The 23,842-nt window shown below is 42.0% G+C and overlaps 1 protein-coding gene across 1 annotated transcript in view; it reads left to right on the top strand.

Annotated features, from left to right (window-relative positions):
• The first annotated feature begins 8,568 nt into the window (after window positions 1-8,568).
• The window catches only part of SI (sucrase-isomaltase), a 331,665-nt gene continuing 316,391 nt past the window's right edge, over window positions 8,569-23,842 (top strand). The window contains exon 1 of the mRNA XM_082249620.1: window positions 8,569-8,704. Coding sequence (XP_082105746.1) covers window positions 8,578-8,704 — 127 coding nt within the window. The 5' untranslated portion in view covers window positions 8,569-8,577. The remainder of the gene's footprint in view (window positions 8,705-23,842) is intronic.

Below are 23,842 nucleotides of genomic sequence, written 5' to 3'. Positions count from 1 at the left end.
CAATCCATTTGTGGCCAGCTAAGGTGAACTACAGAGACCTTGTTGTAAAGAAGCTATATGTTTGTGTAGCTTTTCTAATCTCTTTTGTATAATTCAGCAGTGTTTTCATGCTCTTGGTCATCCTACATTATTGTTTTTATCTTTGCACCTGTTCATTAAACTGTAAATTACAGTTAAGGTTGGTACACATGGGCCAAAAGTCGACTGGTATCACCAGGTTCAACAGAAACCGTCCGACATTTGGCCAGTGTGTACAGGCTTCTGTCCGGCTTCTGTCAAATGGACATTCTGGAAAACCAGTATTCGACCAGCATCCGATCAGCACTCGCAATACAATAGCTCAGCGGGGAGATCGTTGTACTAACATTGCATAGAATATATGAAAGCATAGTTGATTACAAACTTGCAAAACTTTAGGAAATGCAATTTACACATTTTGTATAAAATAAGGAAAGATAGGATAAGATATACTTTATTGTCATTGTACACCTACAACAACATTTATCAGGATACTCTTTACTACAGCAATAATACTTATCAACAAAACCACACGTGCCTACTCCTAGCACATGCCCACATATCTATTTAAATATAAAAAAATATAAAATATTATTTAAAAAAATAAAATTGCACATAAAATTCCTAAAACGCTGTACCTGGTAGGGTTATGGACAATACAGCCCTAGGAAAAAAAACTATACTTTAACTGATTAGTGCATTTTAAGTGTCCTATTTCTTTTCCCTGATGGCAACCGGACAATTAAACTGTAACTTGGGTGGGATGGATCACTACTACTAATAGCTATTTTAATTGGCTGGCATATGCTGTGTCCAAATTCGGTAGCTTTGTATCAATGATCCTCTAGGCTGTTTTCACCACACGAGACAAGCACTTCTTATCCTCTGATCTGCAGCTGGTATACCAGACTATAGGCCCATACTCTTAATGGTACAATGATAGAAATTCACCAGAAGCCTTAAGGGCAATCCAGCCTGGTTACGTCTCTGAAGGAAAAACAGTCTCTGCTGCGCTTTTTTCGCTAGAAAAAAAGTATTTTGAGACCATGACAACTCCCTTGTAATATGCACTCCCAAAAATTTAACGGAGTCCACCCTTTCCACCTCCTCGCCACCTATATTGTATATACCAGGCAATAATTGATCTTTCTTGATCTCCCATAATCCACTATTTCTTTAGTTTTTGCAGTTTTGAGTATTAAATCATTTTCTTTACACCCTTAACCAAATGTTGAATTTCCTGTCCTTAAGCTGTCTCATCATTATCTTGTAGGAGTCCCACTGAAGTGGTTTCCTCAGCAAATTTCACTATAGTGTTAGATGCATGTATGGGAGTGCGTAAACAATGTAAACAGGGCTGGACTTAACACACATCCCTGTGGTACCCCTGTATTCAAAATAATAGTATTAGATACCTGATCTTCCATTCTCACGATTTATGGCCTGTTTGTTAGGAAATCCATAATCCATGAGCACAGCAATGGACATAGGCCCAAAGCTTTTAACTTTTTCACTAATTTGTCAGGGTTTACTGTGTTAAATGCTCAGCTAAAATCAATGACTAACATCCTAAAATATGTGTTTGAGTGCACAAGATGTGACAAGGCAGTATACGATGCAATAGAAATTGCATCATCTGTTGATCTGTTTACTTATACTGATATAAGTATAATGTATCATTTATCCAGATCAACAAGAATGCTTGCTTAACCCCGTTCACACTGGGGCGATCCGACTTGCCGGGGCGACCTCACAGGTCACGGCCCGCAGCTCGCACCACGACCTCGGAGCGGCCGGCACGGACTTCATAACATTGAAGTCAATGCAGGTCGCTCCAGGTCGCCCCAAAGAAGCTCTGGACCCTTTTTCTAAGTCGGAGCGACTTGTGTCGCTCCTATTAGAACAGGTCCACAGCTTCTCTATGGCAGGCGACTTGTCAGGCGACCAGGTCGCCTGACAAGTCACCCCAGTGTGAACGGGGTCTTAAGGTGTGATAATACAACCCTCTCAAAACATTTCATGATTATAGGAGTTAGGGCAACTGGACAATAATAATTTAGGCATGTTACTGCTGATTTTTTAGGTATTGGAACAATAGTAGTAGATTTAAAACAAGAAGGTACTGCAGCCTTCTTCAATGACAGATTAAATATATCAGTACTAACACCTGCTAACTGGTCTGCAAATACCCTCAGTATTCAGCCTGACACCCCGTCTGGTCCTGCTGCCTTTCTGATGTCAATCTTCCTGAAATTTGACCTGACCTCGAGTGTTTTTAATACCAATAAATGGTCGTCCTCCGCTATTTTTTTACTATGGGTTTCAAATCTCAGATTTTGATCCTCAAAGCCAGCAAAAAATTGGTTTAAGGTGTCAGGGAGCACTTTACAAGCCTGTGTATTGCTGGATTTAAAATCTACCATTGCTTTAATCCCCTTCCACATGCTACAAGAATTAGGATTTCCAAAATAAAATTCAATGGGCTGAATCTATCTACGCCCAGCCTCCCTGATGCCTTTCTTTAATTCATTCCGAGCTTGCTCTAAGCTGAGCCCTCACTTTACCATCCAACCATGGCTTTTGATTTGGGAATACCTTAATAGTTTTTGTAACCAGGAACATCTCCATACAAAAGCAAATATAAGCTAGAACAGATGAAGCATATTCCTCTAAGCCTGCATCCTGTGCAAATACATTCCAATCTGTTGATTCAAAGCAAAGAGTGAATTTGACTCCTTGCTCCAAACTTGTATAGTTTTAATATCTGGTTTTATTCTGCAAACAATAGGCTTATAACATGGAATCATCATTAAAGAGGTGTGATCTGATAGACCAATATGCGGCAACAAAAAACTCTAAATATGCACTGGAAACATTTGTATATACCTCATATAAAAAAGTGTTAATGGCATCATATCATTTTTCCAGAGCCAGCTTAGAATTAGCCTGTGGAGGCATGTACACAGCCACAATTATAACATTAGTAAATTTTTCTTGGTATAAAAAAAGGTCTACATTTTATTATAAGATATTCCAAATCAGGTGAACACTATGTCCCGACATTATTGACAGTTGTGCTCCATTTATTGTTAACATATATACACAGACCACCTCCTTTAATCTTTCCAGAGTCTGCAGTCCTATCCGCTCGATAGAGCAACCTGCCAGCTCAATGGCCTCATCAGATATGTAACCATCCAGCCAAGTCCCTGTAAGGACCTTCACACAGCTATTTAATTTGTGTGTAGTAAACCTTAGCCTGAGTTTTATCCATCTTGTTTTAAAGAGATTGGCAATTACTAAGGAGAAGACTTGTCAACACAGGTCTATACGGGCGAGCTTCCAGTCTTAATCTTATACCTGCTCTCTTGACCTGTTTCTGTTTCCTATACCTCAGTTTCCTCTGTTGTCTCCCAAGAAAAACAGCAGCACCCCCAATAGTTCTTTTGAATGCTTTAGCAGCAGGAATAGGCTTGAGTGTGTTTGGGATCCCACCTGCCCGATCACGCCAGGAAGCTGACACTGCACACGGCTAATCAGAGGCAGTGAGACATTTCCAAATTCGCAGCTGCACAGATCTGGAAATGTCTGACTGCCTCTGATTAACTGTGTGCAGTGTAAGCTTCCTGGTGGGATCGGGCAGGTGAGATCCCGAACATGCTCAAGCACATCTCTATTTAGCATCAGCCCCAGCACACTCAGCTAAACATGAGCTCTCCAGGGGACGTTTTAGTGTGCTGCTCCTCCACTGTTTAGCTTGTTCCTCTGCCAAAACTTCAGCTGCATCAAAAGCCGCCCTAGTTGAAACAGCTGCAGCAGCCCTAGCATGGTCACAGGAAGCTTTTTGCTTGCTCTTCCTCCACTACCTTTTTTGTTTTCCTGTCAGCACTGGAGCAGCTGTCATGGCATTGATAGAAGTCCCAGCACACTTCCCAAAGTGCTGAATCTCTAGCAAAGCTCCTAGCAGGACACACAGGGCACAAACTGAGGCAGTCAGTGTCAAAGCAAGTGGCAGAAAAGGACACGAAACCGAAGGCAGTAGAGAGTAGTCCTGACCTCCAATAATACACGCAGTTAACACAGCATTTTCCTGCCTGCAGCAAATAGCCAGCAGCCCCTCTCACTCGCAGCAAACAGTCCTCTTCTCACACGGTTGTACAGAACTTCCAGCCACTGCATCTGCATGCGTCAACATCCTCGCATATGGAAAGGTCACATAACATATCAAGTGGTGCATAGATAATTGAATGTGTGACAAAAAAACCCCACAAAAACATAATACACTTCAATACAGTTCCTGAAGTAGCTGACCAGGAGGAGAGGAGAGCCACCTGCCCCAAATCCCATCATTTGTAACAGGGTATCATTTGTGTTCATTTCCCCTTCCTAAGAGGTAGGGTATCATTTGTGTTCATGTCCCCTTCCTAAGAGGTAGGGTATCATTTGTGTTCATGTCACCTTCTTGAGATGTAGGATGTCATTGATAGTTTTCAACCAGAGAGCTACTGTATGAGAATGGGCCTGTTTCTAGGTCCTAGCTATTAGTTATGTAAAACGTGTTATAGAGGAAGATCTTAGTATAGCAATCAAGTCAAAAGTTGTCAAGTATTCCAAGTAGGCAACATTTGGGGTGCAGCCCTACTGGGGGGCCCATATGATAATGCAAAACGTTTGCAAACTGCTTCCAGGAATCCATATTAGACTTACAATAAAGTGTCTGCTGGGGCCTGTTGACACTTAGAACTTAGGACAGGCTATGGTGTGGCTTATATTTTGCTGTAAGTACAAGTTTAAGTAGTCTCCTTGAAGAACATATTGTTGAATAATCTTATTTAAGGCCTAAAGGATTATCAACCCAAGGTCTGAAAAGGCCTCATCTGAATTATCATTATCAAGAGGATCAGCATCTGACTCCCAAATCATCTTTTGTGGTAAACGCAAAACAAGGAGCCTTTATTATAAACTTTAGAGAGGGGTGAACGCAACTGTGCCTCATAGATAGGGATATCTGAAAGGGTATCCATGTTAGTGCTTAAAGTGGTAGTAATCCACAGAATTTGAAATAAAAATCCCTTGCAAGGCAATTGCATAATGTGCTAGTATGCATCACATACTAGCACATTATTAAATACTTACCTTAGAACGAAGCCCTCTGGCGGGACACAGTCACCACTGTCAGGGCTTCCATCTTCCCGTCTCGTCTTCCTCCCGGGTTCGTGGACTGTAATGGTAGCCGGGGCTGTGGTCTTGGCTGTGACACGGAGCCTCTGAAGGTCTGGCATGGTATGTCAGACCTTCAGAGCCCATGCACCGGTGAGGTCACCATCTACATGCAGTGTGAATATCTCCTAAACTCCACAAGTCTAGGAGATATTCCCTGTACCTAAAGGTAAACCTTATTATAGGCTTACCTGTAGGTACAACTTAAAAAAAAAAAAAAAAAACTTTCCTACCACTTTAATTGATTTTGGGCTAAAGCAGTTTATTGTCAAAGGTCTAGGGAAAGTACCACCACAGTCTCTATAGTGTGCCATAGATGGTGCGAATTTCTTTCCTTCAGCCACGGGTTGCAGAAAATAAATTTGCACGATTCCCCCATAAGCCTAAACCGCATTGACAGGGGAATCCCTCCTTCCAGGCCACTGTCTTCTCCTGAAGAAGACAGTGACTATCACTAGCGGCCGCTTCCGATAATCAAAATCATTCCAGGAGGCTTCCAGTTTTGGCAGCATCACCTGGCTCCACCCTAAAGGTGACCCCTCGAAACTGGAAGTGACATGGGTGCCTCTGAGCCCTACTGTCAATACCAGCTGTTGATTTTAAACCTTAATGTAAGAGCTGAAAATTGTAATAAATGCTTTACACAATTTACTACACTATGAGGATGCATTCTGTCGCATGAGTTTATATGCAGTGGCAGGACGGCAGATTTAAAGGGCCATACACCTGATTATGTAAAGCAACCCAGGACATCTAGGATTGCATTGGAGAAGGAGGAGTACATGCGTGCCTAGAGTGGGGAAAGTGTGTTTTAAATTAGTTATGACAGGTAAAATGTGGAGGTGAGCGCAATTTTGAACGGTGGTGGGAGTCACTGAATACCTTTTTAGAAACGGTACAATAGTGTGGATTATTTAAGTGCATTATGAACTGTATCACATATTTGGATTAATGAAGGACATTTGGAGAGTTGCATATCAGCATCTTCACTATTTTGTACACGTTTGGTTTGGAAGTGATAAATGGATCACTATATATATATATATATATTGCATAGCACATTTGTTCATATAAAACAAATATGTTTTTAATTTTATTATTATTCTTTACCATTAGCATACCTATTGGAACACCAAGGAAGATTTGGATGGTTTATTTTTACTTTCATTTTTATGGCGAGAGGTTATAATCACTATGCACATGTAAAGGAACAGGCACAGCAACATTTATTTGTATTTTTTTCAATTGATCAACTTGGTACATTCAGCTTGTTCATTAAATTCAGCTTGCTCATTAATGGTTCCAATCTTCTGCTGAAGATTCAAACCATGTATGGCCGGCCTAAGTGCAAGCCATCTGGTTACTTCTCCACTTCCTATATTCTGGAAAGATTCACCAGTTCACTTATCATTGTGCGGGGAATGAAAGATAGTTGGAAAGTTATGTAATATAATGTACAGGACTGCAAAATCCAAAGGTCGTTTGAGCATTAATCAGGTTACCTTATGCCTCTTCTTGCCCCACATAAATGGTTTGACAGTGATTCCATGATTTCTTTTTTTTTTTTAAATACATTTTTATTGGGTTTTTCAAAGTACAAGGTACATAGTAAACAACATCAAACAGTATACCACTTACATGTAAACAGGATTAGCAAATAACTCTAGATGGGGTGATCCATTCATATTTACAATTTCTGTCAGGCGCACATGACAATCATATCCGAACATTAAACTTATAAAGATAGTCAGATTCCATGATTTTAAAATATTTAAGGGATATGTATAACAGTGAGTGTCAAAGGATGTAAAAACATTTTAGGCAGGAGAATCTTTCTTATTAGATTTGCTTGACCCAGGGGTTGTTTCCACCATACTTGCATTTTAGATTTGATGAATATTAAGGGGTAGGTAGTCTGTAACGTCCTTTAAGATTATTATCCCCAAGTTATTAATATTATTAGTTCAAATCACTGGTAAGTGGGCCTGCTCTTGAGTAAAGCCTCGTACACATGCTAGGAATCTACGCCGACCGGTCGTCCGTCTTTTGTCCAGATCGGTGTCTGTTAGTTGGAATGTGCTCTAGACTGCACACAAATTTTGTCGTCCGACAGAATTCTACTTCAGAAGTGATGTCATGTGTTGGATTGCTTTCTATGTGTTCCTTTATCTCTGAGTATGCCTAGTCTTGCTCTTAAGATTTTTCCCAGTCGAAATCTGTACTAATGAGATGAAAATCAGATGTGTGTTGACGGAGGACAAACATTTTAATGCTTGAACATCAGGATATTGTCAGCCGAAAAGTCGGAGTCGGTTGTGGAAAGCACCATACTAACAATCCAAAAATCGTCAGATCGGTCGTCGGACAAAATTTCCCTTCCGAATTTCTTATCGTGTGTACGGGCCTTAAGTCTGAGCAAGATCAAATGGTAAAATTTGTGAATTAAATTGATTCCTTACAAATCTGGATAATCAATCAAGTGATCAAATTTAGGCACTTCCAAGTGTATTAAGGAGCACTGATCTGATCTGGCATAGGTGCAAATTGCCCCCCCCCCCCCAACTCAGGTCTTGTATATATGAGAGATTATGCAGAATAGTGACCTATGGTTTACCCTCCAGGGCAAACAGCAGGGAACTGAGTTTAAAGTTCTGGCGTGTACCTCTAGATAAAAAAAAAAAAAGGTCTGAGGTCCAACTGTTGAAACTAATGCAAGCCTCCTATCCAAAGATAGGACTCACAGCCATCTAGAAAATTTAGGGCTAACCCAAACCTTTGCAGGTCTACCAGAGGAAGTTTTGCTCACTTTGGCTCAAATGCCTTGGCTGTGTCTATGGCATCCACTACTCACTTAATCGTATATGGATTGCAAATAAATAGCTGGTAGGTATTTAGGATGGTATTCTTGGAAATGTAATTATTTTATTTCTGTAACTATATTTATTGTTGTTAAATTATTGTTAGTAATAGTTGCAAGAGGAGAAGTAAAGTAAACTATATTTATGGATTTAATTTATATTGCTAACAGTGAAGCTAAAAAAATAAAACCTTAAGCATGCGTATTTTCATTGTTAATTTACATAAATCTTATATTTAACACCACTGGCATCTTCTACTACAAAAAAAAAGTGTTTTAAGAGCCTATAGAGGATTACCTTGATTGTACATTGGAATGAAGAGACAGGCCAGTGCCCTTCAATTACTCATTAATTATCCAGATATGTGTTAAATGTGTAATATATTAACAGGTATAATGGCTAATACAACTTTGCAAACAACTATTCAATCTCTGCGATTGAAAAAGGAACTGAATCTTTTACACCTTTTTTATTGTTTCAGATGGGGAAGAAACGAAAATTTAGTTCTCTGGAAATATCCCTAATTGTTCTGTTCATTTTGGTTACAATAATAGCGATAGTCCTTATTGTACTTTTTGCTACAAAAACACCTGGACTCAAGGATACAGGTAAGAGACTGTCTTCAAAAAATGTCAATTTTGTATGTAAGCTAATTACTGCTATGCAAAGTAACCTTTATTTAAAATTGCAAACTATTTCTTAGTTTGTTGTACATAATGTATTTGCCCTTTACAAGTGATCTCCAAACTGCAGCCTTTCATGTGCCTTTAACTATTTCTCCCACTGATACCAATGATGGGGCACTATTACTCTCACCAATACCAATGATGAGGCATTTTTCCTTCCATTGAATTTAAAAGTGGGGCATTATTCCTTTCACTAATCACAGGAACTAAATCTTTGTTAGAAAGTTTGAGTTCCCCCGTTCTTTACATTTACGTGTTATTGAAGGGATGATTTTTTAATACAGCGTAGGTGAATTTGGAAAAGTTATGTTCAGTCTAAATACCTATTCATGTGCAAATGTAATTACAAAATAAAAACAAGATTTTTAATTGTACAGTATTGGATTTTTAAAGCATTTGCAATTTTTTCTTCACTAATCTAAATTGTAATCATTTTTAATAAATCATTCCCATGTATTTTTATTTTGTAACTTTCACTTTTTCAATATTTGCTGCATTGTTATTTTATGATTACATTGCATAGAAAGATTTAAAATCTAGAAAGTAGAAACACCTATTGTTTGAGGAGCCCTATGATATGGTTGAAGAACACTGTAAATAACTCGGATTAAAGTAAGCCTGTCATAAACACATTAATTTCAAAACATGTGATAACGTAATATTTATTGCTTCTTGGCCTTTTGGTTAGGATCAAGTGTTTTTATCAGTTTTCAGGGAGAAAAAACGCTAGTTCCCTGGTTAGTAATTCCTGATGTAATAAGGTGGGTATGGTGTGAAGGCTCTTTTCCTTCAATGTTGCATCTAGCCTGGTTTACCAGGCTTGACCCCAGTTAACTGAAATGTCTTTCCTAAGTACAAATGCCTTTCTGGTAGAGAAGGGTCTATTGCCTGGGAGTAGAGGTATTTTTATACTGGCCAGAAGGCTAGCCATTGTCTTGTACTTTGGCACCCAAAGCACTTAACCTTTTTATTTTTGCACTTTTTGCACAGTACTTTGCACCATAACTCCCCTCAAATTTGTACGGTACAGGTCCTCAGACTTGCCCTGAAAGTCTTGGGAGGGAGGACACATGGCCTTTGGTCAGGTTCTCCCCCTCCCGTGGGGTCTCCTTTCAGGGAAGCCCCACCCAGTACTTAGGCAGGCCTTGCCTTGACAGGTCCCCCACAAAATTGGGTCTGCCTGGTTTTTGCTAGTTGGACCACAAGTACCCCAGTTTTTGTCAGGAGTCTTGTGCCCTGGGGGATCAGGGACAGGGTCCTTTCTCTATGCACCTGGTGTTAGCTTTGAGGGTTTGCACCATGCCGTGGAGCTTAAAAATAGGTGGTTACCTTCAGAAAAAAATGCACAAGGAAAGATTACCTTAAGAGAAAATTTAATTAGTATATCCAGAGATAAGGGAATCTGAAATTATAAGAAAATATCTGTTTTTTTTTTTTATAAATCAGACTTTGTTTTCCTTTTCCTGTCTCCCAATTTTACCTACTTGTACTTAAAAGTGATAGACAGCTTCACTCACAAATTGGGAAACTTAGAAAGCCAAAATATGGGGCTTACTGTACATTTTACAGGAAATGTTCCAAGCAACCCAAAGTGGTATATTTCCTCTTAGAAGATCTGGGCTGTGTGGCCCCATGGAGCTTGGGTCTTATTTTTCCCAATATGTCTGAAACAGCTTTTAGTCATTCCTATGGATAGGGCTATCTATTATGAATCTTAACATTGGACAGCCTCTTCACAATTATAGTGATTCTTTCATGGGAAAAAGGCTAATTTGGGAGAGAGGCCAGAGCAAGAGGAAAAGGACCAAAAGGCATCCTTTAATTGTATCAGAGGACCAGTAAATCACATGACTGCTCTGCACTACGTTTCAAGACAAACAGTGTTAGTATAAATACTTGCTACCTTATCTTTATATAGCACAAAACATATTAAAATACTCTACATTTTCAACAACTATACAGTGTTATCTCTTTTCCTATTAGTGTCAAATGTGTGTGGAAGTACATGCAGGAATGTGTTATTTTATTGAGTCTGAACTACGCACACCTCTCCTTTTATCTCAGCGTTACAATGTATATGCTGTTAGCATATGTCATGTGGTTATGAAAAATATTATAACATATAGAGTATCAAAAGTAATGAGAAGCTTTCCTTTTTTTCCATCATAAATTGAAATTATGGATGCAACATTTTTGTGCAATTTCTTTAGAAGATACATTTCAGACAATTTATTTAAAAGATAAATATTTTTCATTGAAGAAGTGGATATCTTAAGGCTCTAAGTTTAAAAGAAAAGCAGGCTATTTATTTAATTCCCCAATTCTGTAATGTTGGTTTCTAGTTTGTCCTAGGTAAAGATTATGCCCATCCCCCACTTTATTACTTGTCCCAGCTGATTATTCATACAGTGGTAGTCAACTGAAAAATAATAGCGGGCCTCAGTTGTGGCTCCAGACATTTTGAACAGGCCACACAAAAACAGCTTGTTTGAATGATCTTGACATTTTTAAACTTTGTGAAGATCGTCATACATTACTTTCTTGAATCCTGTTACAGGTATTTAGTATGCCTCTGTGAGAAGGCACTGCTGTGTCACAGAATTCACGAAGCTTGCCTTCGGAACTTGGAACTGAGACTGAACTGAGAGGAAGAGTTTCAGGAAACAGAATCAGTACAGGAACCATTGCTTGCAGATGTATGGGATATGTAGTCCTTAAAAATTGAATGAAAACAGTAGAGGAGAATTTGCAAAGCATGCATTTAATCCAGGAAGTTGGGGAAAGAGATGGGCAGTAGACAGGCAGCACTCACAACATTAAAGGAGATTTCTTAAGTACGCTTACATTGGGTGGTCAAATATAACTATTGTTGGTATTGCTATTGTAGGTATCTGCTACTCTCTACTGTCTGCCTCTAAATATATTATGTATGCACTTACTGTCCCTGGGTTGTTGGCTTTGAAACCCCAGAAGAGGGAAATGGAGAGAGAGAGAGAAAGGCTCAGCCACATGTTCTGTCAATGCTGTTAAAGCTCAAGCCAGAAGATACTATTACAGATGTATTGCTATGAGCTAATAGTTTAACTGCAGCAGCTGAGTGTATATCTAAATCCACATGACAGGCAACATATATCCTCTACCCTTGTTATTTTTTCATATGCACAGTGCCAGATAACCAGGTCTGTGCTATTGTATTCATAGCGGGCTCTCTCCAGTATACTGGTAGGTGAACCTTTTTAATGCAATATAGTTTATTTGCATCTCCTGTTATTTTAGTTAATCCTGTCCTGTCTGGGATTCTATAGCTAGTTTTAGCTTAGGGCTCCATAACCAGCATAGGCTAGAGCCAGGTTAGGCTTCCGACTGCCACTTTGGGATCATTAGTTTAGAGCTCCAGTTGCATATCAGATTAGAAACTATTAGGGAGAGACTAAAGTGCAGAGTGGATAGGCTGACTCTGAATTCCAGTGCCACCCCACAGCTTAAGCAGGTGAGAAGCTGCTTACCAGCCTGGTTGAGCAACAGTTGGAAGCTCTCTCCATGCAGATTCTGTCTTCAGGTTTTTGACACAAAGCAGATGCCGCATCATTCCCAGTGTCCCTGCAGTTTGATTTTGCTGCAACATTCATTTGGAGGTATTTCTATTAATAACTACTGTAGATATACCGTAGTTTATGTGCATAATTTCATCAGGACTCGTACCAGGCCCTTTGTTGATCATATATGTTTGTACATTGGAAGTATGTACTATTATTAATCTCTTCTTATAAGATTCTGGTTCTCTTGTTTACCCACAAAATTAATGCAATATCCTGTTCGGGAAGGCCATTTCTCACAGCCTCTCCTACACACCAAAGGAGGGCTACAGCTTTATGCTATTTGCGTACGGAGAGTGCAGAATATTGCAGGACAGGGGCAGGGCAAAGGACACGGGGTCAGGAAAGCCCACGACAGGGAAGTCTGGAAGGCACAGTACAGGGAGGTCAGGAGGGCGCAGTAAAGAAGGGTTGGACATGGTGTAGGTGGGGTCAAGAGTGCATGATACTGGGAGAACAGGAGAGCACGGTACAGGGGGAACCAAAAGGTGTGGTACAGGGGGTCAGGAGAAGATGATACCGATTGGTCAGGAGGGTAAACTACCTAAGCGGTCAGGGGGGAACAGTACAGGGGGCAGTAGCATATGGTAAGTAAACAGTTTCTTCACGCAGAGCAGCACAGGGAACCTGCTGTGACAGATCTACCCATTCTTGCAGGCTGAACCCTGCCGATTACCCTCTCTCTTCCATCTTACATAATGTCACCCCCAAACATCTTATTTGGGTATCAGCACAGTAAATGGAGGGGATGAGCTCAGATGGGTTCGAACAAGAGTCCAAATTCACTTGAGCTATCCCACCTGAAAGCTGTCAAAGCTGATAGAAAATCATAGGGGGCAGAGGCATTATGCGCAACTGTGTGTATGCAAGTGACACACTGAAGAACGGGGAATGCCTTCACTGCCTGAGATTGGCTGTTGGATTTGGCAGCTTCCTGGTGGGAGAGCTTGGATAAGCTCAGGATTATGTCAAGGCATGCCTGAGCTCATTGCTTCCCTGTACTGCTCTGCAGGTGGAGGAGAAACACTTTAGGCTGAGGTTCAACAAGGAAGGGACGCAAACATGATCTACCCATTATCTGTCTGTAATCAGCAGGTAGATCATGATCGATTGGCAAACCTGGGCTTATCCTGGGCAAGCTTATTCTCCTTCTTTTGGACTGGCTATCTTCTCTTATTCTCTTATATTGCAACCTGGTTCTACAACTGAGGGCACAGAGTCCCTTCCTTTTTCTACCCAACAGCATAGACTTAAAAATAACAATATATAACCTGTAACAGTAGATTCAGTAATTTTTCTGTTATTGGAACCGTTTTCTACAAATAATAACAGCATGCATAGAATCACCATCAGCAATGTTATCACAGGAAATGTAATCTTCTGTCCTTCACGTATAACTAGAGGGCACTCTTTTGATGGGGACACTAGTTCTGGGGGCCCCCAAGGGTTTCCCTTAATTTGCAAGGATTTCCTCTCACTTCCTGTTTGGCTATGGTACAGGAAGTGAAGGGAAATATCCAAAATTGGACATAGATGGTAAAAAAATAAAAATAAAAAAAAATCTGATAGGGGTTATATCCTCCCTTGCTCTAGCCAAAATTAAAAAAAATAAAAATAAAGTCTAGTTGGCTTCCCCTTTGGTTGTCAGTGGCAGTCCTATTTTACATGCCCCTATTGGTGGTCAGTGCCAGTGCTATTTAATGCTACTCCCCATTGGTAGTCAGTGGCAGTCCTATTTAACATGTGCCTATTGGTGGTCAGTTGTAATGATATTTAATGCCACCCCCCATTGGTGGTATGTGGCAGCCCTATTTAACATCCTCCCATTGATAATCAATGTCAGGGCTATTTAACATGCCAGTTGGTGGTCAATGACACTCCTACATAACATCCCCCGTTGATGGTGAGTGTCAGTGCTTTTTAACATGCCTCTAATTGTGGTTACTGTCATTCCTATTCAACATCCCCCCATCAGTGGTCAGCGTAAGTCCAATTAAACACCCCCCCCCCTTATTGTTGATTTGTGTCAGGGCTGTTTACCATCTCTACATTGATGGTCAAGGCAATGCTATTTAACATCCCTCCTGTCACGTACCTGGTTATAGAGCCTGACATGATAAGGATGGCCTCTCTTACAGTTCCAGCTCAAGAGCCACTGGTATTGAGTGGCCGCAAGAGCATGGTGAGGTACAAGTGCCCGTGGGGTGTCAAGCACTGAGTTGGCTGGTGCTTCACTAGCAATGGATCAGATCGTCCGGACAGCAGATGGCAGCAGGAACAGTGGACCCTTGACTTGAAAGATGGCAGGCTGGCAGAAGACTTCTGCGGGTAACAAACAGGGTGGCAGGTACTGGCTGGCAGATGACCAGGTAGGCAACATGCTGGTCAAGAGATGCTGAGCAGGCAGATAAGACAGTGTGTATGGTGAGGTGGGCTAGGTCCGTAATAGACAGTCAGATCAGGCATGGATAGCAGACAGAAGAATGGGCAGGGTACAGGCCAAGGTCAGTATCATCAGAGCAGGCGGATAATCAAGAGAGCAGTAGTGATGGGCCGACCACCCCCCCCGGTTCAGTTCACACCAGAACATTCCAACTCCATTGAAGTCTATGAGACTCGAACATGAAAAATCAAAAGTCCTAATTTTAAAAGCTTAAATGCAAGTTATTGCCCAAAAAAGTGTATGGGGGTCCGGGTACTGCCCTGGGGGGGCACGTACCAATGCAATTTTTTTAAAAAAAACAATCTATTTTAAAGGAGCAGTGATTTTAATGATGCTTAAAGTAAAACAATAAAAATGAAAAATTCCTATACATATTGTGCTTGGGGGTCCCCTTAATGTGCCTGTAAAGTGGGGCATCTGTGCGATGCATGTAGCCTGCTGCAGCAATACTGACATTTCTAAAGGAAAAAATGTAATTTAAACTTGCTCGTGGCTGTAATGTATTGTTGGCTCACGGCAATACAGATAAAAAAACATGAAAAAAAACAGAGCAGGGTCCCCCAGTCCCTTCGGGTCTGGTATAGATTTGGATCTGGTACGCCAATTTTATAAAAAAAGAAAAGCGTAGGCGCAAGGTGCAGGAACGTGCTCTGCTTTTAAAAATGCAATACAAAATTCAAATCGCATGTACTTGTCATACAGGTGCAGAAAAATTGTGCCTTGGGTGTTGATGGTGGCTGAACAACGCAACCCCTCGCAGTTACTCTTGCTGGGCGCAGGAACGAGCCCTGCTGTTAAAAATTCGCTACAAAATTCAAATCGCATGTACTTGTCATACAGGTGCAGAAAAATTGGGCCTTGGGTGTTGGTGGTGCCTGAACAATGCAACCCCTCACAGTTACTCTCGCTGGGCCTGGGAAGGTGTCCTGCTATTAAAAATTACATACAAAATTTAAATTGCATGTACTTGTCATACAGGTGCAGAAAAATTGGGCCTTGGGTATTGGTGATGCCTGAACAACGCAACCCCTCGCAGTTACTCTTGCTGGGCGCAGGAAAGAGCCCTGATGTTAAAAATTCAATACAAAATTCAAATCGCAAGTACTTGTCATACAGGTGCAGAAAAATTAGGCTTGGGTGTTGGTGGTGCATGAACAATGCAACCCCTCGCAGTTACTCTTGCTGGGCCCAGGAAGGCGCCCTGCTATTAAAAATTACATACAAAATTGAAATTGCATGTACTTGTCATACAGTTGCAGAAAAGTTGGGCCTTGGGTGTTGGTGGTGCTTGAACAATGCAACCCCTCGCAGTTACACTTGCTGGGTGCAGGAAGGGGCCCTGCTGGTAAAAATTACATACAAAATTCCAATTGCATGTACTTGTCATACAGGTGCAGAAAAATTGGGCATTGGGTGTTGGTGGTGCCTGAAGAACGCAACCCCTCACAGTTACTCTTCCTGGGCACAGGAAGGGGCCCTTCTGTTAAAAATTACATACAAAATTCAAATCGAATGTACTTGTCATACAGGTGCAGAAAAATTGGGCCTTTGTGTTGGTGGTGCCCTAAACCAAAAACATTGTTGGAAGCTAGCATAATCAAGATTCAGGAATAGGATAGGCAGCATATGCAGTCTTTAAGGGATGCCAGACCCCTAGCAAATTCAATCAATTACATCAGCATCAGGGGCTTGATAGCTGCTGTTGATCCAGGACTCATTAATTTTGATAAATGTCAGCTGGTCAACAGAGTCTGTGGACAGGCGCACTCTTTTATCCATCACAAAACCTCCAGTAGCACTGAATGTCCATTCGAAAAGCACGCTGGAAGCAGGACAGGGCGGTAGCTCGATTGCATATTGAGCAAGTTCTGGCCAGTGGTCCATCCACAAGACCCAGTAACCCAGTGGAGGCTCAGTTGGAAAGGTCTCCAAGCCTGCTCTTGCCCCTAGATAATACTGCACTATATGATGGAGATGCTGCTGGTGGTTGCTTAAACCTAACAGCCCTGGGTGCTGAGGACTAAAGAATTGTTTAAAGGCTATGGTCAGCAATTGTTTAAAGGCATTGGCCACCTTCTCCACCTCTCCATCTTTGGCTGAACAATGCCACCGAAACATGTCCAGAGAACGTCAACCTCCCAGTGTCTGGAAAGGTGTTACACAAATTTTTTTCAAGGCATCCTCAAGATGTTTTATCCTCTGCTTCCTCTGTGCAGGCAGGATGAGCTCTGCAACTTTACCATTTCAATGTGGATCAAGAAGGGTTTCCAACCAGTAATAATCTCTCTCCTTGATACCATGAATCCTCTGGTCCTTTCGCAGGCTTTGCAGAATCAGGAAGCCCTTGCAGGCATGCAATTCTGAGTCCTCTGGGTCACTAAGGATGACATTGTCAGCAGGAGCAACCTCTCCCCAGCCACGTACAACTCCTGGGGTTTCTGGGGAATGACACCCAACTCTTGAAGACTGTTATATGTTATCCTCTACATCCATGCTGCCACAATCCTCCTCCTCCTCCTCCTCCTGCTCCTGTGTTTTTTGTGGCCCAGCAGGAATGATATTTGCATAAAGGTGGCCTTGTGAGGAAAGGAAGTCCTCCTCTTCCTCTCGCTGGTCTGCCTCAAGTGCCCTGTCCATGATTCCATGAAGTGTGTGCTCCAGTAGGAAGACTAGAGGGATAGTGTCACTGATGCATGCATCATGCCAGCTCACCATCCTTCTGGCCTTCTCAAATGGTGACAGGACAGTGCATGCATCCTTTATCAGCAGCCACTGGCATGGCAAAAAGAAGCCAAGCTCCCCTGAACCTGTCCTTGTGCCATACTCACACAGGTACTCATTGATGGCCCTCTGCTGCATGTGCAGCCGCTACAGCATTGCCAATGTTGAGTTCCACCTGGTGGGCATGTCATAAATGAGGCGGTTGGTGGGCAGGTTGAATTCCCTTTGAATGTCAGATACCCGAGCACTGGCATTGTATGACTGCTGGAAATGGCCACAGACTTTTCTGGCCTGCCTCAGAAAATCTTGTAATCCTGGGTACCTGTTAAAGAAACACTGCACCACCAGATTCAGGACATGTGCCAAGCATGGAACATGTGTCAAGTGTCTCTGTCAGGGGGCGGAGAGAAGGTTGGTGCCATTGTTGCATACAATCATTCCTGGCTCAAGCTGCCGTGGCATCAACCACCTCTCAGCCTGCCCCTGGAGAGCTGACAAAATCTCTGGCCCATTGTGTCTTCTGTCACCTAGACAGACTAACTGAAGCAATGCATGGCATCTTTTATCCTGACTGCTTGCGTAGCCCCTTGAACACTTAGGGAGCACTGCTGGTTCAGAGGACAATTCAGCAGAAGAGGACATAGAGGAAGATTAAGCGGAGGGGGTGGAGTAAACAAATGAGGCAGAATTAGCAACAGCTTTTTGGAGGCATGGTGGCAGAACATGCTCTAGCACTGAACATTGTCCTACATCCTTCCCAGCTGCCAGCAAAGTTACCCAGTGCGCCGTGAAAGAAATATAACCTCCCTGTCCATGCCTGCTGGACCAAGTGTCACCAGTAATGTGAACCTTCCTACTGACTGCTCTGTCCAACTAGGCCAAAACACCACCTTCCACCTGATGGTAGAGAGCTGGAATGGTCTTACCAAAATAAATGTCTTTTTGGAACCTGCCATGGTGGTGCAGCACATTCCACAAATTCATGAAAGGGGGCAGAGTCTACCAGATGAAAAGGCAGCAGCTGTAGTGTTAGCAATTTGGCCAAGCTAGCATTTAGATGCTGAGCACATGGATGGCTGGGACAGTTTTTTTGTTACAGTTCAGCAATTGGGGTAATTAAATTTGCCTGCTGGTGAAATCAACAGGTGGTGTATTACTAGCAGATTGGCAAAACACCCACGTGTGAAGCAGAAGTAATAGGGCCTGAGATGCATGAGGGGGTACAGCAATTGTGCCCTTAATATTATTTATTAGTGCTGGTGCACCAACAACAAAAACACCCATGTGTGGAGCAGAAGGAATAGCGCCTGAGATGCACAAGGGGGTACAGCAGTTGTGCCCTTAATATTATTAGTGCTGGTGCACCAACAACAAAAACACCCACGTCTGGAGCAGAAGGACTAGTGCCTGAGATGCACAAGGGGGTACAGCAATTGTGCCCTTAATATTATTAGTGCTGGTGCGCCAACAACAAAAACACCCACGCCTGGAGCAGAAGGCATAGCGCCTGAGATGCACAAGGGGGGTACAGCAATTGTGCCCCTAATATTATTAGTGCTGGTGTGCCAACAACAAAAACACCCACGTCTGGAGCAGAAGGAATAGCACTTGAGATGCACAAGGGGGCAGCAATTATGCCCTTGATATTAGTAGTGCTGGTGCGCAAAACCAAAAAAAAAAAAAAACGCTGCTGACACAGAAAGGACGCACTAGCGACAAAGAAGGGGGAGAACTAATATTGCAGCAACAGAGCCCGATGCTGCAAAAAATAAATAAATTAAAAAGCAATATATATATATATATATATATCAATGGAATAAAAATGGGTATCAGTGGGGTGACACGGATGTGTTGTATACAATACACTTCAGTGGCCCCACTACAACAATCACAGCACAGCACAAAACTGACTGCAGTACACTGTGTAACATAAGAATCAGCCCTACATTACACTGCACTGGTTGATATTTATCCTGCAATAACTGATATATATATATATATATATATATATATATATATATATATATATATATATATATATATATACTGCACTATCTGACATCTATCCTGCAATAACATATGCCACTATCTGGTACATCCTGCAAAAGCGAATATATATATACATATATACATAGTACACTGGCTGATCTATTCATATATAAAATGCACAATTCACTAACTACCTGCCTTATCTCACTGCTATCTCGTCCTCTAACACACAACAGCTGCCGTAGAGGCAGCAGCCTTATATAGTGTGGGGCGTGGACTTAGCTCCTGAATCATAATTGGCTAAAGGCACCCTGCCTTTGGCCAATCATGGCTCTGATGGGACATTGTGCTGTTAATGGCCAAAGCATACAGGTCAAGGTGCATGCTTTGGCCAATCACAAGCATTGCATTATGGGGGGCGAATTTCCAGCGAACGGCCACGTTTGTTCATTGTTCTTCGAACAAAGGAACACCCGATGTTCGAGTTAAACGTACGTTCGACTCGAACTCGAAGCTCATCCCTAGAGAGCAGGATCCAGAGACAAACTGAGGTTAGGACAGGAGGAGTTCAAGAGAGGTCAGATACAGGAACAAAGGGAATGCTGGAGCTCAGACAACAACTAACTAGTACAGTTGCTGCACTTAATGTATATAGCCCACTTGGCACCAATATCCATGGTGGATGCGCTCACCCATATGCGTACCTGTGCACAGCAAGATGAGCACCCGCAGGCCTGCACATCTGTGTGCCTTGGAACTTCATTTGCACTATGGCCAGCAATTCCCTGACCTTGTCCACTTCCTATGAGCAACCCCTGGATTCACAATTGGCTTTCTTTCACTGGATGGTTGTGGGAAAAAGGCACAAATAAGCTCCTTGGCACAAAGGATGGACTTAGAAATCTTTCCAATCCAAGTGCCTGCATCATCCTGTTTTTAGCCCTAATGAAGGGGGATTGCTGAGCCCCCAAAATGTGTTGGCTATGCCGAAATAAATACAGTGCCTTGCAAAAGTATTTGGCCCCCTTGAACTTTTCGAACCCTTTGCCACATTTCAGGCTTCAAACATAAAGATATAAAACTGTAATTTTTTGTGAAGAATCAACCACAAGTGGGACACAATCATGAAGTGGAACGAAATTTATTGGATATTTCAAACTTTTTTAACAAATTAAAAACTGAAAAATTGGGCGTGCAAAATTATTCAGCCCCCTTAAGTTAATACTTTGTAGCGCCACCTTGGGGTATGTCTCTATCAGTTTTGCACATCGAGAGACTGACATTTTTGCCCATTCCTCCTTGCAAAACAGCTTGAGCTCAGTGAGGTTGGATGGAGAGAGTTTGTGAACAGCAGTTTTCAGTTCTTTCCACAGATTCTTGATTGGATTCAAATCTGGACTTTGACTTGGCCATTCACCTGGACATGTTTATTTGTGAACCATTTCATTGTAGATTTTGCTTTATGTTTTGGATCATTGTCTTGTTGGAAGACAAATCTCCGTCCCAGTCTCAGGTCTTTTGCAGACTCCATCAGGTTTTCTTCCAGAATGGTCCTGTATTTGGCTCCATCCATCTTCCCATCAATTTTAACCATCTTCCCTGTCCGTGCTGAAGAAAGGCAGGCCCAAACCATGATGCTGCCACCACCATGTTTGACAGTGGGGATGGTGTGTTCAGGGTGATGAGCTGTGTTGCTTTTACGCCAAACATAACATTTTGCATTGTTGCCAAAAAGTTTGATTTTGGTTTCATCTGACCAGAGCACCTTCTTCCACATGTTTGGTGTGTCTCCCAGGTGGCTTGTGGCAAACTTTAAACGACACTTTTTATGGATATCTTTAATAAATGGCTTTCTTCTTGCCACTCTTCCATAAAGGCCAGATTTGTGCAGTATACAACTGATTGTTGTCCTATGGACAGAGTCTCCCACCTCAGCTGTAGATCTCTGCAGTTCATCCAGAGTGATCATGGGCCTCTTGGCTGCATCTCTGATCAGTCTTCTCCTTGTATGAGCTGAAAGTTTAGAGGGACGGCCAGGTCTTCGTAGATTTGCAGTGGTCTGATACTCCTTCCATTTCAATATTATCGCTTGCACAGTGCTCCTTGGGATGTTTAAAGCTTGGGAAATCTTTTTGTATCCAAACCCGGCTTTAAACTTCTCCACAACAGTATTTCGGACCTGCCTGGTGTGTTCCTTGTTCTTCATGATGCTCTCTGCGCTTTAAACGGACCTCTGAGACTATCACAGTGCAGGTACATTTATACGGAGACTTGATTACACACATGTGGATTCTATTTATCATCATTAGTCATTTAGGTCAACATTGGATCATTCAGAGTTTGCTGCACTGAAAGTAAAGGGGCTGAATAATTTTGCACGCCCAATTTTTCAGTTTTTTATTTGTTAAAAAAGTTTGAAATATCCAATAATTGTCGTTCCACTTCATGATTGTGTCCCACTTGTTGTTGATTCTTCACAAAAAATTACAGTTTTATATCTTTATGTTTGAAGCCTAAAAGGTGGCAAAAGGTCGCAAAGTTCAAGGGGGTTGAATACTTTCGCAAGGCACTGTATATTTGAAAAGTTTGTACAAGCTGGTGTGGCGCTCCAATCCCTTCAAAACTTAAATTGTGAGTGGCGTGGCATTAGTCAAAGACACTGTGCGTGGTGCAGCTGTGATAAGGGACATTGTGAGTGGGTGGCAGTAATTAGGGACAATGACTGGCATGGCAGTGATGAGGGATATTGTCTGGCAACACTGGTTTGGTGACACTGTACTGATCAGAGAGATGTATAAGTACAGCGGCTTATATTATAAATACTCCCCAATTGGTGGTTAGTGCCTGTGCTATTGAACATATCCTTTCACCATTGTTAGTAGTCAGTGACAGTGCTAATGAAAATGTTTCCACCATGCTTGCTCAGTGCTAGTGCTATTTACCCCCCCCCCCCCCCATATTGGAGGTCAGTGACGCTCTATCTAACCCCCACCCAGGAGGGGGTGTTACTTACCTGCTCCCTCAGTCCCTCCCCCTCCCGTACTGTGGGTACTGTATATAGTGTAGGTCCGGTGTAGCATGAAGAAACATATCTTCATGCTACACCGTCACTGAGCTGCCTCTCAGCAGTTCTGGATAACCCTCTGAAGTATTGCGGAGCCCCAATGTATTTGTCGGTGCTTTTCACCATCATCTTTGTAAGCTTCTGCAATGGAGGATTGCTTTCGCTCGGGAGTGTGAAGGGCTGGAGAGCGTCCAGACTGACAGGAGATGGTAGGTGTCGTCACTCCGGAGGATTTGTGGTGTCGGAGCGCTGCCTGCTTCTTCCAACTTTTACAGACTGTCTCTGTCTGTGAGACTCGTGTCCCATTATCTCCGGGAGGGAGAGAGGGAGCCGTGCTAATTACCTTCCACTGTCCAATACAAGTCTGTGCGGATACCTACCACCACTAACCACCCTCCCTGGTAAAACACCCCCACATAAAAACACTGCCCCCCCCCATATATAAAAACACTGCATCCCACATAAACCACTGCATCCCCACGTAAAACACTGCATCCACACATAAATACACTTCACCCCCATATATAAATACACTTCACCCCCATATATAAATACACTGCACCCCCATATATAAATACACTTCACCCCCATATATAAATACACTGCATCCCCATATAAAACACTTCACCCCCACATATAAAAACACTGTCCCCAAATATAAAAACACTGTCCCCCATATAAAAAAACAATGCATCCCCACATATAAAGACACTGCACTCCCCCATATAAAAAATTACTGCTTCCCCGCATATAAAAATACTGCTTTCCCATATATAAAATCACTGCATCCCCACATATAAAAACACTGCTTTCCCATATAAAACACTGCATCCCCACAAATAAAAACACTGCACCCCCATATAAAAACACTGCATCCCCACATATAAAAACACTGCACCCCCATATAAAGCACTGCATCCCCACATATAAAAACACTGCACCCCCATATAAAAACACTGCATCCCCACATATAAAAACACTGCATTACCACATATAAAATCAATGCACCCCCATATAAAAACACTGCATTACCACATATAAAAACACTGCTTTCCCATATAAAACACTGTATCCCCACAAATAAAAACACTGCATTCCCATATAAAACACTGCACCCCCACAAATAAAAACACTGCATTCCCATATAAAACACTGCACCCCCCATATAAAGCACTGCATCCCCACATATAAAAACACTGCACCCCCATATAAAACACTGCATCCCCACATATAAAAACACTGCACCC

This window comes from Pelophylax lessonae (assembly GCF_965119305.1).
Source record: "Pelophylax lessonae genome assembly, chromosome: 3".
In the NCBI taxonomy this organism is placed as follows: Eukaryota; Metazoa; Chordata; class Amphibia; order Anura; family Ranidae; genus Pelophylax; species Pelophylax lessonae.
The sequence above is the reverse complement of the archived record's forward strand: the minus strand, read 5'-3'. Positions and strand labels throughout refer to the sequence as shown.